The following is a 17,352-nucleotide window of genomic DNA, read 5'->3' as shown; positions in this document are numbered from 1 at the left end:
ATAAAGGATTTTATATGATAGTTTCTATAACCAACCTGAGAATTAAATCACTAAAACAAATTTTGTATGATGTGTGGGTGGCCTTAGTATAGTAAAAATTAAAAAAATCGATATTGGATTTCTATCCAATATCGATTTTTTTAAGTTTTACTATACTAAGGCGTTACTTTGCGGAAATCCATGATATATTATCAAAATTAAGCTTAATTTGCTATACTCCGCGAAAATTCCTCCAATCAATCCTCATTTTTCCTTCAATCATAACCATCCTGAAAAATCTCATTTTGCAAAACATCTTTTAGACAGTGGACATAACGTAACCAGTAATCATTCATACGAAATAGTTACATGCTTGCGACAAAGGGTTGAGACTTGATTTGAGGGAACAATTAGAAATTATTAAACATAGGAATGGGAGGTTCGAATTACTAAACGAACAAATAAATTTATCAACTTCACCTCTATTGAACATATTCAGAGGCACTAATGAGGTGGGAGGGGCTTAGATAGATTAGGTGGGGGTCAGAAAGGTATAAAAGGCGACACATTTGGCGAATTTTTCACTTAACAATTATTCATTGTAAAGTCAACATCTCCTGATGATGATCCGGTTTCGGAGCGAAACGTGCGTAGAGGGTATATTGCCGAAGATCTGTTTGGTGTGGGGTATAAGGATTGAAGAAATTATAAATTACACCACACAGATTCTCCTGCTTTTCGCGGAGTATAGCAAATTAAGCTTAATTTTGATAATATAAAATAATCGATAAAAACTAGTTTTGCATTCAGAATATTAGTTTGGATTTTAGTTTTATTAACATTGGAGCGAAACCGAAGCATCCTCAGGAGATGTTGTCTTGACAATGAATAGTTGTAAAGTGAAAAATTCGCCAAATGTGTCCGTGTGTGTCTGCTCCGGTTTCGGAGCGAAACGTGCGTAGAGGGTCCATTGCCGAAGATCTGTTTTGTATGGAGTATGAGGATTGAAGAAATTATAAATTACACCGTACAGATTCTTCTGCTTATCGCGTAGTATAGAAAATTAAGCTTCATTTTCATAATATATCATGGAACTCTGCAAAGTAACATCTCCTTCTATCAAACATTTTATGCATTTTTAACGTGGGGTCAAAGTGCGGGTATAGGAAAGTGATTTTAGAAGACACTATTTGACACGATATAGTATATTAGGATACAGAAAGAACATGATGCTACCATCAATATACTGTCAGCAAAAAAATAAAAGGTACTAATAAAGCTCTTCATTTTTATTACTTACATAGTGCTATTCAATATCAAATACGAGTAATGTAATTTATTTGACTTCTGATTAACGTCGTTTATTTCCAAAAATATCCTCTTACAGGCCAGTCCGAGTAGACTAATGAAATTAATCTGGAACATCGAAACGAAGTTCCCGGAATATCTCCAATCAGTGTAAGGTCGAGTACTTGCCTATTAGGTGAAAATATATTGCTAGAAGCTGAAGGTATTTTGATATATTAATATTTCAGACGGCCGATTGGCGCAGTTTGCAGCGACTCTGCTTTCTGTGTCCAAGGCCGTGGGTTCGATTCCCACTACTGGAAAATGTTTGTGTGATGAGCATGAATATTTTTCAGTGTCTGGGTGTTTATATGTATATTGCTATTATTTATGATATTTGATTTTTTGGATTCTTCTTAGACCGGAATAGAATAATAAGTATTAAAATATAACATTCATCAAAAAAAAAAATGATCCGCTGTACGAAGTTCGCCGCGATAGTATTTCTTTATAATAAATATATTAGAACTTCGGCTTTCCTTTCGTGAAGAGCAGAGTTCAAGCTCCAGCACCACTGACTTTTCAGAGTTATGTGCGTTTTTAATTTAAGCAATTTTAATATCACTTGCTTCAAACGGCGAGGAAACATCCGCATCCGCGCAGTACAGGTATCCTGTATGCCTGAGAGTTCTCCATAATGTTCTTAACGGACTGTAAAGGCTACTAATTTGTCCTTGGCTAGCGTGGTTGCCTAAACCCTTCTAGTTTTGATAGGAGACCCTATAGTGAGCCGGTAATGAGTTGATGAAGATGATATTTCTATATTATTTTCTAATTTTTATATTTAATATTATGTTTGGTTTTAAAAAGGTAATTAAGTGTGCTTCGGAAGTACACAATTTTTTTTATCTAATAACATACTTGTATTTACTTGTATTGTACAACTACTATACTTGTATTGTAGTTGACATCAAATCAACTGGTACGAAAGGTTTATTATCCAAGATTGTGATGTGAACCTAACGTGCGGAACAAATTTGTGGTATTATCATATTCTGCTACGTATAACTTGAGTTCCCTAAATATTAAATAGGCATTGTGAGACAAGTGGTTTTCGTCGGACACGATTGTTCGTATAGTGCAAGCGAATCTTGTAATAAATAGGCAACATATTAAGAGTTATGTATACATGCATATATAAGTGCGTATATGCATCTCGAAAACATACTATTAAATTATAATATATGTATGTCGCAGCCGGAAATGAGTACGGACACTAAATGAAACGCAAACGCGCCAACTAGCGGCTAACATGCATCAACAGTTTTGGTGCACTTCGACAGAGTCGTGACGGGGTCTACTGACTTGATGGGGATTATTAATCAGTTAGGACGCAAGGCAGAAAGACGTCGTCACGGAACTGTCCTACGTTTCTCTTAGTGGTTATTATTTTAAAGTTTGCTATTACAATATTAGTTAAATTCAGTGTAAGAATAAAGCGAGTCAAATCTAAAGGTGTTCTTATTGCACGATACCTGAAAATTGCCACACGATGTCGGACGGATCAAGTCAAATTCCGCCCGATCCTACATGTAGATACGTCAATACATCAACTTCAAAACGGTGCTTCTATGCTGATGCTTCTTATTCTTTCATATAATATTGTTTATAAGAAAAATTACATGGTGTTTGAAAAAAATCAGACCCAAAGAACATATTTGCTAACAAAATTAGATGATATTTTATGTGTGACATGTTTGTAAAGTTTGTTAATCTAATCAGTCTTAGATCGAAATATTAAAAACAAAAGAATATCTATAGATTAATTTGAGCATTAGTGAAAGCTACAATATATGAATTTTTTTCTAATTATCAAAAAGTTCGAGATGAAATATAATTCCGTTACAATAGACTTTTATTTTAAACAAGTATAAATGAGAAACAATAGTTTTGTTTTAAGAATAATTGACACAAAAACTCTAAAGGATTTTGAAGTGACATTATTATAACCTTATTGTTATGTTTAATGCTTAACTGCGTATTATTTACAAAAAGGTATAGATAGTCAACATGAACAAAGTATGGACTCTGTGCATAGTATTATTTGAACTGCGAAAACTATAGATCGTCAATATAGGCTTTTGAAAATTTAATTTAAAATTTACAGGAAAAATTTAATTTACAATAAAAAATGTAAAGAAAATAAGTAGGTCATGGAAAATTTCAAATGAACAATGATCTATTCTAACACATTTGGCGGACTATAGTTTAGCGATTACAAACAATATAATTTAATGGCCGTATATTGTAACATCAACTTGATATGTTAGATAATGGCACGTTTTCAATAGGAATTAAAGCTATATCTTAATTTAATTAATTGTCTTGAAAGTAATCTTCAACAGTAATTTTCTAAAGCTATAAAAATTACTAATGTAGCCAATACGAAAAAAAAAATCTTTAAAAACTAAACAGATTACTACAGAAACTTATTATAGGACATTAACTAAAACTAAAAATATATGTCGATATGCATTTTGTTTTCTGTTGTAAATTCATTTAATTATAGATCATGTTATATAAATATTATATCAATATATATTTATTAGAGAATAACAATGAAGTAAGAAGGCTAATCATGCTAAAATGCACGAAGTGAAAATTTCGTAAAATAAATAATTTGATATGACAGAGTTAATAGCCCCTTTCCTTTTAAATAACTGGCCAACACTTAGCGTAGATAGTTAAAGACAGTAATATAGCGTTATTAATAGTTTTTACATAGCAAAGACCAGTCTCAATGGGGTGATTCGAAATTGACGATTATTCACAATTACGTAAGACATGATTAATTTGACATAGAATCCATTTATAATCAATTAAAAAAACAAAATATTTAACCTAATATACTTAATCAAAATATTTCAATAAAAACAAAAAAAAATGGGAGACGCTCATTTTGGACTAAAAAAAACATTTAACTATATATATTTTCGTGATATTTGTCTAAAATTTAAATAATAAAACATCTATGATAAAATTTTTAGGCCTACTTAAAACTTTGAGAATATAATAGACAATAATTAAAATAATTGTTTTTTTTTCGAATGATATACATTTTCAAATCATTACAAATTAGTTTGATTCAATTACTAAGCATCCAAATTGTAGACGCATTGCATATTTATTTATATATTTAATTCGAATAAAATAATTTAATTTTAAAAATTATCTTATGCTGACCGTCCCTATAAGACCGCACAGTCACGTACAAAAGTGTTACACACCACACATAAACTTTTTGTTGTCTATTCTTCATAAATCACTAACACTTAGTTTAGATTTCATAAACTTTTTCACACTACACAAACAAGTTTTTAGGAACGCTTAAACATGTGTCGCTAAAGGTTGCTGGTGACTGTTACCTGAAAAAGAAGTGGCATATTTATATTTTTGTAATATTGACTCTGAATCACTATATTCATCATAATTATTATAAATAAGAGTACAGAGCTTTATGCTTTAGGGCACAGAGGATTACAGAATTTATTCTTCCAATGCTTCTCTAATGCAAGTATAAATTGATGTGGAAGAATGAAACAACTTGTTGGTTTAATCGCTTGATACGGACGTATGGAATATATTAGCTAAATTAACTTATTATACAAGGAATATATAAGGGTATAATTCGTCAGTGTCTTAACACAGTGCGAACACAACCACAAAGAGATGGCGCTGCTTTTTTACGTTCTAATGATAATACATTTTATATTAAAATATTATATTATTTCAAGTACAATAAAACTATCAGCAAATTTATAGGGACCTATCTTAGAGCTAAACTTAATGGTTATTACTAGGTGAAGACCGGTTAAGCCTACAGAGATCCAGTTCCCAACTGGAATCAACAATTCTAAATCAGCGCATTCAAATGATTTGAGCTATAAATTATATTAGAGGATTGCTCCATAACATCCTAAACACATCCTAAACAGGGCAAACTAAAATATAATGATTGGCAATCAAAGATTTTCACTGCTAGACATAAGAAACTTAGGGAGCTTCAAATTGTTAGTTCAGCTAATTATGTAAAAAGACTAGTTATACCCAAAAGTTTTAGCTGGGTTACACTGGGGTGTAATTTTAAATCGGTTAAGCCATTTCAGAAATTACCTCCTACATAAAATATTCAAACCAATTTTACAAATTTATGTTATATTATAAACAGCGAAATTTTATATTAAATACAAAACGTTCCCAATTAAGAAGAATGGCATTGTGCGGAATATATAAATCTTATAAATAAACTCACCTTTCTTGGTGACTGTCGTATTGGTGAGGGATCGATTCGAAGGAGCGAGTATGTAGTGCGAACTCGGCGACTGAGGAGTGGCGGATGATGTCACCCCGACCTGGTAAATATAGATAACTTGTATGTGGACCGTACAAAATAGTGCCAAAACTTTTTTTAATTTGAAATCTTTGTAAGAATTAATTTTATCGATACTTTTATTGTCAAAGATTTAATAAAGGTTAGGTCACTTGAGACTTAAACAATGATATAATGATAATAAAACAAATACACTGGTTGTTTTTGAAACCAACATCGTATCCCAATTTATACATTTACACCAAAATACAAATTTAATGCTTCATTAACATAAAAGAACACTAATTTAATAAACATAAAATGATCCGAAGTACTTTATTTAGAGATCAAACCAAACAGCCACATCGAATTAATAGCATTATCCTTTTAAAAGTAGGTTGAAAATAAAATGGCACCCTACTCCGTAAGATCGTTTGAACTTTTTACAATTTCCGTTTGGCTGGGATTATCTAAAGTTGCAAACCTCAGCGTTTCAGTACGTGGGTTTGACTGATTGCGCAATGGAAAAAGATTTCTTATTAAAACGCTGAGTTTTTTTCTTTTCTTTGATAATATGTACGTGCTACAAGGTTATGTGGCCTTGGTAATAGTCTAGACGAGAACTTAATATGGTTGCCACCATACAATGTGCCTAAATACGATAATTTCTGCTAATTTAAGGAATCGTGTGTAGCATCAGCTCATGGTTTCCAAATATCTCAAGGTACACATTTTAAAATCATTATAAATCAGTTAAACTAAACTAGTCGGCGAATCTTCAACGAAAATTCCCGCGTGCCCAGCCATTAATATCGCATTCAAAATGAACTTTAATCACGACAATCTAAATTCTAAGATAATATAAAAACCCTAAAGTCGGGTAGATAAGTGATATTAATATTATAATACCAATAATTTTTGTATGACTGACCTTATCCACCAGCTGAGAAAAAAGCTGACAATCTCAAAACGGCGGAGCAGTTTTGTCAAAAAATGCTAGGAATTTCTATTTTATTTTAATAAATAGTCCTTAAATTAAAAATAGCTAAAGACCACCTACTTGAGATAAGGCACTCAAAATTTCTTCTTTTCTCAAGGATTACAAAACAAAGTATTTTATTGATTGATTGTTAGGATTTTAGAAAATCTCCCAATTCATGTTAGATGAACAGAATCACAGCGGAGCCTCCAAATTCCGAACTACATGGAGATTGGATGCTTAAGGGATTACGTCAGGCTTCAGAGTAATCAGTCAGGCCGATGACGTCATAGCATACATGGCCTAATCTCGGTACATCGTGTAATCTGTCTCAGATGCAATGACTAAAATTGTAGTGCGAATATCTACCTAAATTGAAGAAGCAATAATCGTGAAACTGTGCTCAATGATTGTCTATCGACTCATAACTGGAGCTTTTCGCATCAAGTTTTACTTCACAAAATGCATTTCCAGCTTTTGCATGGGAGTCATGAATTAAAGAACAAAATGTTTGACTTATAATATCATTAAAATACGTTCTATCATTGAATCAATCATTCGTTCAAACACAGTTAGTTTATTTGCTCAAATGAAAATTACAAATGAACGCAGCTATTCATCAAATATTTTGCCATTTCGTCGTGCAATTATTAAAGTAATCATTTTATAAATTATTATTTGGTGCACTGTGGAAAGATTATTAAATTCAAATCATATTTATGAAAAACGTGATTATTGTTTGAGCTATTCAAAAGTAATTTTTTAATGAACTGATTTTTAAGGTATGTTTTAAATAAAATTTATTTAGTGTGAAAGATATGATTGACGCTGTTTTTGGGCTATATCTTGAATAGTCTTTTCACAGAAAACACAGGATCATCTTAAATTTACACTTTTATACAAATTTATATTTTTATTATATATTTATTTGAAGTTGATCGAAAATTTAGCGTATTAAACTTTATGTATCTAAGTAAGTATTTTCATGTTACTTTGGCTCACTTTTTATATTTATCTTGTACACGGGCGTGAAAGTAAATTGCGATAGTAAAAAAAAAAAAGAAGAATGGGCCAGGTTCATAGCAAAATGGACCAGAGCGGGTAACACAGCCACTTTTCACACAGTATCACACAGAATACTTTAAATACAGTAATAATCGAAATACTAAAACAAAAAATTATATGAGATATTAATATTAAATATACAAAATAGTAAAAAATTAGTATTTCTGCCTCCAGGCAACCCTACATGTACTTTGATAAATATGATAATGCTTGTAAATTAATAAAGTAAAATGAAACACTTACTGCTGGCTGTGCACTATCAGTTGACATTGTAGAGTTGGTTATAGGACTTGTGGCACATTGAGGTGATGCAAGGCTGGTAGGAGATGTTATCGAGTGGGACGACGTACCTAAAAGAGATCTAAATTATACAGACGTACAACAGGATTTCGCGTCTAAAGCAGATTAGTAACTAAAATATTAGTCATAAGAACCTATAGCAACCAGGTTTCGTAAATCATAAGATTATAGTATAAAATAAATTACTGCTAAAAATATATGTTTAGTAATGATTAATTCGATTTTAGTAAATAAATTGTAAGTAATTAGACCTTTTTTATACAAGATTTTGAATGTGTATTCTTTGATGTTAAAAATAAAGAATATTATTGTGATAAAAACACCTAAGTTTATAAAATTTAATATTTTTTTACACTCTGATAAATTAAGGAAATTGAATTCTGATGCAAATAAAGTTAGGGATTATTATCAAGAGAAACGACTATCAAAAATATACTTGCTAATACGCTAAAGGATTTTTGACGTAATGGAAAATGGTATCCATAAAATAAATGATTCTATACATTCGGTGATTACGATAATTTTATTAAATCTGTCTAAGTAACGTAGAAGCAAGTAAAGCAGGTAAAGCAAGTAAAGTTTAATTGCCTACAATTATTTTTTTTACCTAGGGGGACATTGTACCTAAAAGAGATTTAAATTATGGCGACGCATAGCAGAATTTTGCGTCTAAGCCGAAATTGGTATGTAAATAATTATTAGAAACGCAACAATAATATAACAACAAAGTTTTTATAAAACCATTAGTTCGGTTTTATAAAAAAATATGAGAAGGCTTTAAATAATAATTTGTCAAATGGTGTTTACTAAAATATAGAAAAATAAAAATATATTAAGTGAAATTAAACAAAATGTAATCTACAGAATCCTATATTATTCAAATCTTTATAAGTCAACTTAGTGCTTGTGAAGTTTCTCATGAAATGATGAGGTGTGTTATTGTACATCCCAAAATGCTTTAGGTACTATTTTTTTGTTATGATTTATTACATTATTCGTGTTACAAAAAATCAGCATAATATCAATCAATAGAACAAATTAATAAAACAAACATATGTAAGAAAATAAAATGTAATGAAGAAATGATGTAGGTAAAAAAAACAGAAAATACATTACCTGATGGTAATATAACTGAATTCCTAACAGAAGAATAGGGTGGTGGCGCTGGCGTAGAAGCAGGCTTCGCCGTGTGCACAGTACTTAATCCTGTTCTTAGATGCGGATTACCGTAAGTGGCCGCATACCGCACATCCACGCCTTGGATTATACCACCATTTGGCACTCTGGCACCTAGGAGTAACAACATTGATATAAAGCACCAGCTGGATAACACGAGGATAACACGAGGCGAAAAGATCTTTACATTGAGGTGTCTGTAATGAAGCTTGGTTAACGTGGAGTTAATCATCTAGTCGTTTGCGGTGATTGGTCGTGATTATTTAATTCCCAAAAATTCTTTTCTGTAGTGAATTGTTGAAAGAGTTATGCAAAAGTGTAACACGAACCGACTATGGTGTAGTTTTGAATAGCAAATTTCGCGTGACTTTCCTACTATGGTGTCGTAAAATCGTTTGCAGAAATTAGAATAATCACTTATATCTGTGAGTTAAAGTATGGATTAGTTGGTAAACATTTTTGTGCATTGTTTGTTTGTACCACTTCAATATAATCTTGAGTTAGTGCATCTTTACAAATCGTACCCACTTCATTTTACGTGTCAAGTGAAAAACATGGTCTACATGTTACCAAAGTACTATTAAGATTTCGAGATACATTGAAATACATCTTGAAGTTAGAGAACTTTGTACCAAATCATGCGGTCCATCCAGGACTTTGTTGCAACCCAGTGTATAGTAATTGATGTTTAAATAATTTCCTGTACAACTTACAGGGTAAATTCTCCCCAAAGCTCACAAAACATATATTGACAACAAGTTTACTCAGCAATCATTGCAGTCTCAGTCACCCGAGTCACTTTGCATTCAAACCCGAGTCGATTGGCTGTCTTTGGAATTTAATAGAAATTCATAGAAACGTAAAATATTTCTATAAGGAGAGTTATTATAATTGATGGTTGAATATGGGCATTACTTATAAAAAAAAAACATTAAATGTTGTCGCTAAGATATTAATGAATATTTTTCAATAGATTACACTGTACAACCCTGAGATATTAATGAATACAACAATCATAGATTATACAACAAGTGCATAAAACAAGCCATTTTATCCGGCATTTATACTTAGGTACCAGCCAGGGGAGAAGGTAAATATTTAGGTAAAAATAGGTTATACAATGTAGTTAATACGCTCTGCCTTTTTATTTAAACAGTCGAAATTGAATTTTTATATTAAAAGTGAATGCCTGTTTTTTTTAAATAATTTTAAAGTATAAAGATTTACTATTTTTTTTTTTATGTGTTTCCTTTTCTGGTATATTTTATAAAGATTTGTAAAGATGTAGTCTATAAACTATAAGAGTTCCATATTTATTTCGTTTGCCATCAGATAGGATATAAACCAACCTATAAACACTTTTGGCTGTGCATTGATCTTGTTATTAGAACTTGAGACAACATTAGGTTATTATTTTTAAAATCAACTGAACACCAAGATAATGTAGTGTTTTTACGTCGGCCTGATTGTAAGTAGTGTAGGGTCAGACAATCTTTATGCACAAGAGAATAAAAATCTGTGTCAGTCCGCTTAGAGCATAACCAAGGACTTCAAAGAGTATGAGAAGTGATAATGAAATTTCAACGTTAGGTTTTACCTTCGCTTGATAATGTATTTAAAGCGTTACTGCTATCCTGTCGCTTCGTTGACCGCTGCAAAGAGTTGCTTTGGGAGCCGTTACTTGCATTGTATTGTACTGAAGACGGTGTATCTACACTTCTGGGTAGACTACCGTTTATTGATCTAGAAATAAAAATTTGTAGTCTGAATTTGTACTGCAAAATAGTTTTAGGGCATAGACAAGAATAACAAAAATATAAACAATGAAATAAGATAAAAGCTATTATCCCTAGGTAATCAATATTAGATTGTATTGGGTTATTTGGTTTCAGTTTTGCTTTCATTTAACTCTAACTTTGCTTCCCATAACAATATATAAATATCTCAGCGAGTTGCGAAGCTGAAGTTGTAAAGGGCAGGGCACATAGCTTGGAGAACCGATGGACGTTGGGGTCTTAAGGTACTGGAATGGCGACCCGCACCGGTAAACGAAGCTTCGGTCGGCTCCCAACGCGGTGGACAGATGACATCAGACCAGTCGATGGAAGCAAGCGACCCAGAACCGTGGATTGTGGAACTCCCTACAAAAGACCTATGTCCAGCAGTGGACGTCCATTGGTTGAAATTATGATAAAAAAATAAAAATAAAAATAGTTTATTTCGGTAAGAAACAAAGTGGTATCAATATATCGCTAAAACCTTATTTTAAGAGTAGTATTACTACCTCTGTGTCAGAAGACTCCGCTCTTCCATTACAAATAAAATAAACTTAACAAATTACAAAGATGATGATGATGATAAAACTCTAACTTAAAAAAATGCACACAATTGCTATTAATGAAGAAAAGTTAATACGAATAATAAGAAATAATACTCTGCTAATGCGAAAATAACCACCGGAAAGCTTTGAATGAAACTTCGTGGTTCACTGATTACTCTTTCTAGAAAGTTCCTGTGTAGTTACGTGCTACAAATAATAATAAATACCTATTTGGTGTGAGTTTGTCGCTGCCCAGTGTAGGCGACTGCACTCTCAAAGAACCCGGCGTGTAGTCGTGTCCATAGTGCACGTAAGTTTGGTAACCATTACCAAAACCGTTGACCTATATTAAAAGAATACGACTTTATAGCTTTTTCTTATAAGCAGATTGTGTAACGAGTGCATAAAACAAGCCGTTTTGGCTCTTACCACTTTAAAATATAAAAACTAAAATATCACGAGTTTTTTTATTAGGTTATGCTCTCTGCTATTTAATTCGAATAAAAAGGGTAGTCAATGAATAAATTATAAAGTAAACATCTCTTTTGTAGAAATATAAAGTGAATCTCCTAGATTCTAATCCTCTTATTGATAGAATTATTAAGCAGTGTTTTATGACAGTTCAACTTACAGCGTCATTAAAATGGCGGTAAGTTACAAAACACTGCGTAACTACTCCAATTACAAACCACTTTTAGTAATAAGAAGGTAAGAGGTTTTATTAAACTTAATTTAAGCTAGCAAACACTTAGCGAATTTCAAAATATCAGAGCGTGACAAAACAATGCAAAACAATGCAAAACTGCTCCAGGCTTCACGTTTAATAATTGAACAAAGATTAAGATGTTAAAAAATAATACTATATTTGAGCTTTAGCGCCTTTTAATTGTCAGAACGAACACTGCGTACCCACTCCAATGCTAAACCACGTTTATTAGGGAGTAAGAAATACTATTTTATTAATAAATACTTTATTTAGCCTAAAAAGATTTTTTTTAATCCACTACAATAGCTAGGTTATGCCAGCTGTTGTGTTGATGCAGTCTAAGATTGTAACTACGAGTAGCTAGTTTATTAGGAGTATGGCAGTTATATTAAACTCAGACCCCTTATCGGTTTCTTCGCGACATCATATCGGAACGCCGAATCCCTTCCGGAAGCCTCCCACTAGACTGAACCAGAGAAAATTCAGAAATAAAAATTAATAAGATGACCCTCCAGGGGATCGAACAGCGCTCACTGCACCAAAGAAGGCGTCACATGACGCTACAGTAGTCAAATACTGCAGCATCATGCTTTTCAGCCTTCTCTTTTCTTTGCATTGAGTTTGTAAATAGTTCATAATTAATTTTACAGTATATATAAATATTAGGCTTTAGTTTACGTAAATCATTTGTGGAAGCTAAAAAAGTATATTTTTGTTTTAAAATCCTAATCCTAATCCTAAAAAATCACTTACCTTATAACAATCCACGTAAGCGGGATCCGTGTAATCGTTACTATATCTATACGGCTGGTATGTGTTGGTTTGATTTATTGAAGACAACGGCACCGACCCGGCCAGTGGGATGCCGCTCCCCAATTTGGCGTTAGAACATAATGTACTATCCGAGCCGGTGTTTGAATAATCCTGCAAAGGTTGTATCATTAGTAGCGTTCGTTTTCTTGGCCAAGACTTAGAGAAATAAGTCCTGAAAATCCTAGACTACAAGTTTCTAATCTAAACTGATTAATTTATTAACAAATACGGCAAACCATAGAATAAAAACATACAGAATCCAGCCATTATTGCATGAAGTGCATTTCAAAAACAATAAAAACGCCCTGCGCACGTCTGACCCCAAATTTTGGTAGTTTACAATTTTTTTCTGATTTTCCCCATTTTATGTTAAACTTTCAGTAGGTGTGGTTATGATGCTTCAATATTAGTCGTGTACGCGGTTTCTGTAGGTTTTTAATTCTGCGCGGGAAACGAATCCTTAAATTTGATTGCTCCTGCCTTATTTATAACCTCCAGAAATGTTTGAAACGACGAATGAACGACAGAAATATCAAGCGTAAACTTAATACGTATTTTTTAAACAACCTGTATAGTTGTAATACAGTAAAAAGTAATTACGTTCTCGCTAGCAGTGATGTCACGATTTTAGTCGTTGAGCAGCATTTATCTGAGCTTTTATTATCTACCCTCTAGTATAAGTTTATTTTGTACTTATCATAATTTAGTTTTGTATGTATATGTAATACATAAAACCAAAGTGCACAAAACAACAGACTGTGGTTTTCGTGCTTGGTAGCCTATTCGTTGGTACCTCGGCTTCACTTTCGGAGGGCCAAGTTCGAAGTGCGCGCACCTCTAACTTTTTCTAAGTTAAGCAATTAAGGTATCATTTGCTGATAAAATAATATCATTTGCTGATGTGGCTAAAAGTATTGAGAGGAACCCTGCATGCCTGAGAGATCTTCATATGTTCTCAAAGGCGTGAAGAGTCCACTAACCCTCACTGGGTCAGCGTGGTGGACTACGGCCTCAACCCGGGGGAGACCTGTGCCCCGTTTCCGGTAATGGGTTTCTATGATGCTGATGATAATGATTCTCAAAGAGTTCATCATCTTCATCAGCTTTGTTAATATTGAGTAGAAGCAGGAGTTCCGGAATTCCATGATATTAATAATTACTAAGCTAAATTTGGTACAATCCGACAAACCCAGAAAATTCGGTAAGATGCAATTTATACTTTCTTCAATATTTATACCCCGCACTAAATTGATCTTCAAAACTGTACTATCTACAATTCCCTTCGACACCCGAAGCATCCTCAAAAGATGTTGACTTTATAATAAACAATTGCTAGACGACAATAAGAACACAATAGGAGTCAAAGGCAATAAAAAACATTGCCCTATCTCCCACTTCTAAATTCTATTTAAGTATCAAGGTTTATGTTCGAAAATAAAATATGATTGATGAGTTATTTATAATGTGTGACGATATCATAGAAAATTGGGGTCTGAAAAGTTGACAAAACCAAAATGTTGAATTATCGATTCAACTAGACTCATAATAATGTAAAGGAGTCAAAAGTCAACTTAATTAATAAACCTACGATATTAAGTTAAGCTAGTAATGTTAATACAAAGATGATATAATTCAGTAATGGGATGAAATGATTCATTTATGAATTCAGTGTACTTGAGTTACACAAAGCCCAGGAACGTGGAGTGACGCGTTGCATCCCAATCTGATTACCTATCGCAGTAGTACACTGGTTTAAACCGGATGTGAGGACAGGGCGATCCAGTAGATTATCGATATGCAATCACTCACACGCACGGCTTATGTCACGTGTTCAAATTGTACATATATGCAAGGGTGCGGAAACAAAACTTTCTGTAACGTTATTTTCAAGGTATACTTTATTACCCAAATTGGATCGTCGCGGGTCTTTGTTCTGAAACTGTTTATCCTATAAGAGACGAGGCTTGTGTCTAGCAGTGGGACTTTAATATGCTGCGCATGATTGATGTGAGTTTTTGTATTACTTATTGATAAAACATTTGTATATTTAAGTCAGTAAAGAGCTTTATAATTCAATGTTATAGCAGAATTAATGTGAATGATCTAATTAAATGAATAATATATGGCTGTCATGACAAAACATTTATTTATTTATTTATTTGGTATCTATGACCCATCACTACGCACTAGACTATAACATAAATAGAATAATTAACTAAACTAAATAAAAAAATTAAAAAACTTACATTAAATATTAAAATGCAATGAAAAAAAATAAAAAAAATTTTGTTAGTTTTAATGTGAGTTTTTTATTTTTTTATTTAGTTTAGTTTTTAATTATTCTATTTATGTTATAGTGTAGTACGTAGTGATGGGTCATAGATACGAAATAAATAAATATTTTGTTATGACAGCCATATATCATTCATTATCATATTTTTCACAAAAAAAAAATTAAAATAGAGTAGATGATAAAAACGTTTATACGCTTCATTTCTAATCCTACAAAGTTTGCCTTAGCAAAAATATGATACGAACTTCTTCAACTCAACTATCAATAAATATGTTATGAGCCATTCAAACATATTTTCTTTTTCAACATCAACAATCAATTATTTCATCGTAAAACCGCATCGCAAGAACAAGTTGCAAAAACGATTGAAAAATTGAAACACAAAGCTTGTATCTAGCATTGTTTTTAAATGAAAATTGCCTTGAAAGCAAATGCTACTCATGTCTTACATTTTTAGCCCCTAGAGGCTTTCCCTGTTACAGATGTCAGATGGCAATCGTAAGGTATAAATTGAGTCTGTCAAATGTGGATAAGGAAAATAAATATACCGTTTAAAGTTCGTATAAAAATTTTCTAATTCTGTTCTATTTCATATTGTTGTTCTAATTCTTTTGTGTTTAGGCACTAAGTTTTTTGCTCTATATGGCGTCCTTGTTTTTATTATGTTAATTTACTTTTCGATAGCCAATATGACATAAAGTATTTTCAATCATTAGCTTTACACAAAATTAATTCTTATAGAAAAATCACTATCATCTACTTGATATTTATTTTTATGAGTGCGATTTCTATCGGCACCACTAATAAAAATCTTAACCTACATACCGTAGTGTATAGTATTTGTTTCGTTTTTAGGATGCCTTTGTAAATGAGACTGAATTCCGTAAAACACTGCACACACAAAAATACTCGTGACTATAAGAATATTTTTACATATAATTTTCTAATTTACTCTTACCGCTACTAGTTAACCCTTAACTTTAATCTTACCTTGATGGATGGTACGACGGTAGCGGGCTTACCTAGCGGTTATATTAAACCCTAATCAGATTCTACGCGACATTATGACAAAACGCTAAAACACTTAGCAGCAAATCTCTTTCAGTAGCGCGATACCCACGGTCAAAGTCTCCAACCAGACCAGAGATAATTCAGAAATTATTTATTCCGAAATTGTCTGAGATCGAAACTATTATATACGTAAAGTTTAGAGCTACACTCAGCATAGCGCCAGGGAGTTCATCAAAGTCATCAAAATCATTAAATATAACACTTAATTCTTACAAACAATTAGTTTATTGCCATCTATAATAAAATCAATACTCACAATTTCACAACTGCCATTCGCTTGTCTAAGCTCCAGCTTCAAATCGCTTATGTTGGAGTTTCTGTCGTTCTCTTTGAAAAGCTCCTCAGCAGTAACAGTGACATCTGGCTTTTCTGTGACCTGGGCTTGCTTGTTCTTCCTTTGCTTCCTCTGGCAGAGTATCACTAGCATTATAACAGCTGCTACCATAATAGTTCCCGATGTCACTCCGAAGAGAATCAGCAACAGGGGAAACGATTCTAAAAAAAAACAAAAAACAAGAAATATTAAGCTAAAGTAAAACTTGCTATACTCCGCGAAAAGCAAGATATGTACGGGTTTATTTACGATTTCTTCAATCTTTAATTCATTGAAATATCATATCGTGGAAATTACGTAACGTATCGCCTATTTCTTTTCGAAAAATTACATATTTTTTTATAATAGTGTGGTGACCATCATTGGTCTCTTCTCACTGGTGTCGTACGAGGTCACTTTTCAGCAGTGGTCTATTATAGGATATTGATGATGATGAATACACGCTATGCTTCTTTTGTTCCTTGGCCTGTCTCCATACTTGGTTGGCCTGAACCGTCCGTTGAACGTGTACAACGCTATGCTATTCCTGCATAGTTTTTTAAAATGATACAGGATGAACAGGAATGAACAGGATTGGCTTCCATCATCTGATGATTATATTAGACTTGGTGGATTGACAACGACGATTGACATTGGGATTAGAGACTGGCACGAGCTGGT

General features: G+C 32.6%; 1 protein-coding gene across 1 annotated transcript in view; it reads right to left on the bottom strand.

Annotated features, from left to right (window-relative positions):
* Positions 1–4,511: 4,511 nt before the first annotated feature.
* The window catches only part of LOC120634931 (irregular chiasm C-roughest protein-like), a 76,143-nt gene continuing 63,302 nt past the window's right edge, over positions 4,512–17,352 (bottom strand). The window contains exons 14-21 of the mRNA XM_039905824.1: positions 16,615–16,853; positions 12,935–13,105; positions 11,703–11,818; positions 10,753–10,898; positions 9,096–9,269; positions 7,923–8,029; positions 5,579–5,678; positions 4,512–4,691 (exon numbers count right to left, since the gene is read on the bottom strand). Coding sequence (XP_039761758.1) covers positions 4,654–4,691; positions 5,579–5,678; positions 7,923–8,029; positions 9,096–9,269; positions 10,753–10,898; positions 11,703–11,818; positions 12,935–13,105; positions 16,615–16,853 — 1,091 coding nt within the window. The 3' untranslated portion in view covers positions 4,512–4,653. The remainder of the gene's footprint in view (positions 4,692–5,578; positions 5,679–7,922; positions 8,030–9,095; positions 9,270–10,752; positions 10,899–11,702; positions 11,819–12,934; positions 13,106–16,614; positions 16,854–17,352) is intronic.

The sequence above is a fragment of the Pararge aegeria genome, chromosome 25, assembly GCF_905163445.1.
Source record: "Pararge aegeria chromosome 25, ilParAegt1.1, whole genome shotgun sequence".
Lineage (NCBI taxonomy): Eukaryota > Metazoa > Arthropoda > Insecta > Lepidoptera > Nymphalidae > Pararge > Pararge aegeria.
The sequence above is the reverse complement of the archived record's forward strand: the minus strand, read 5'-3'. Positions and strand labels throughout refer to the sequence as shown.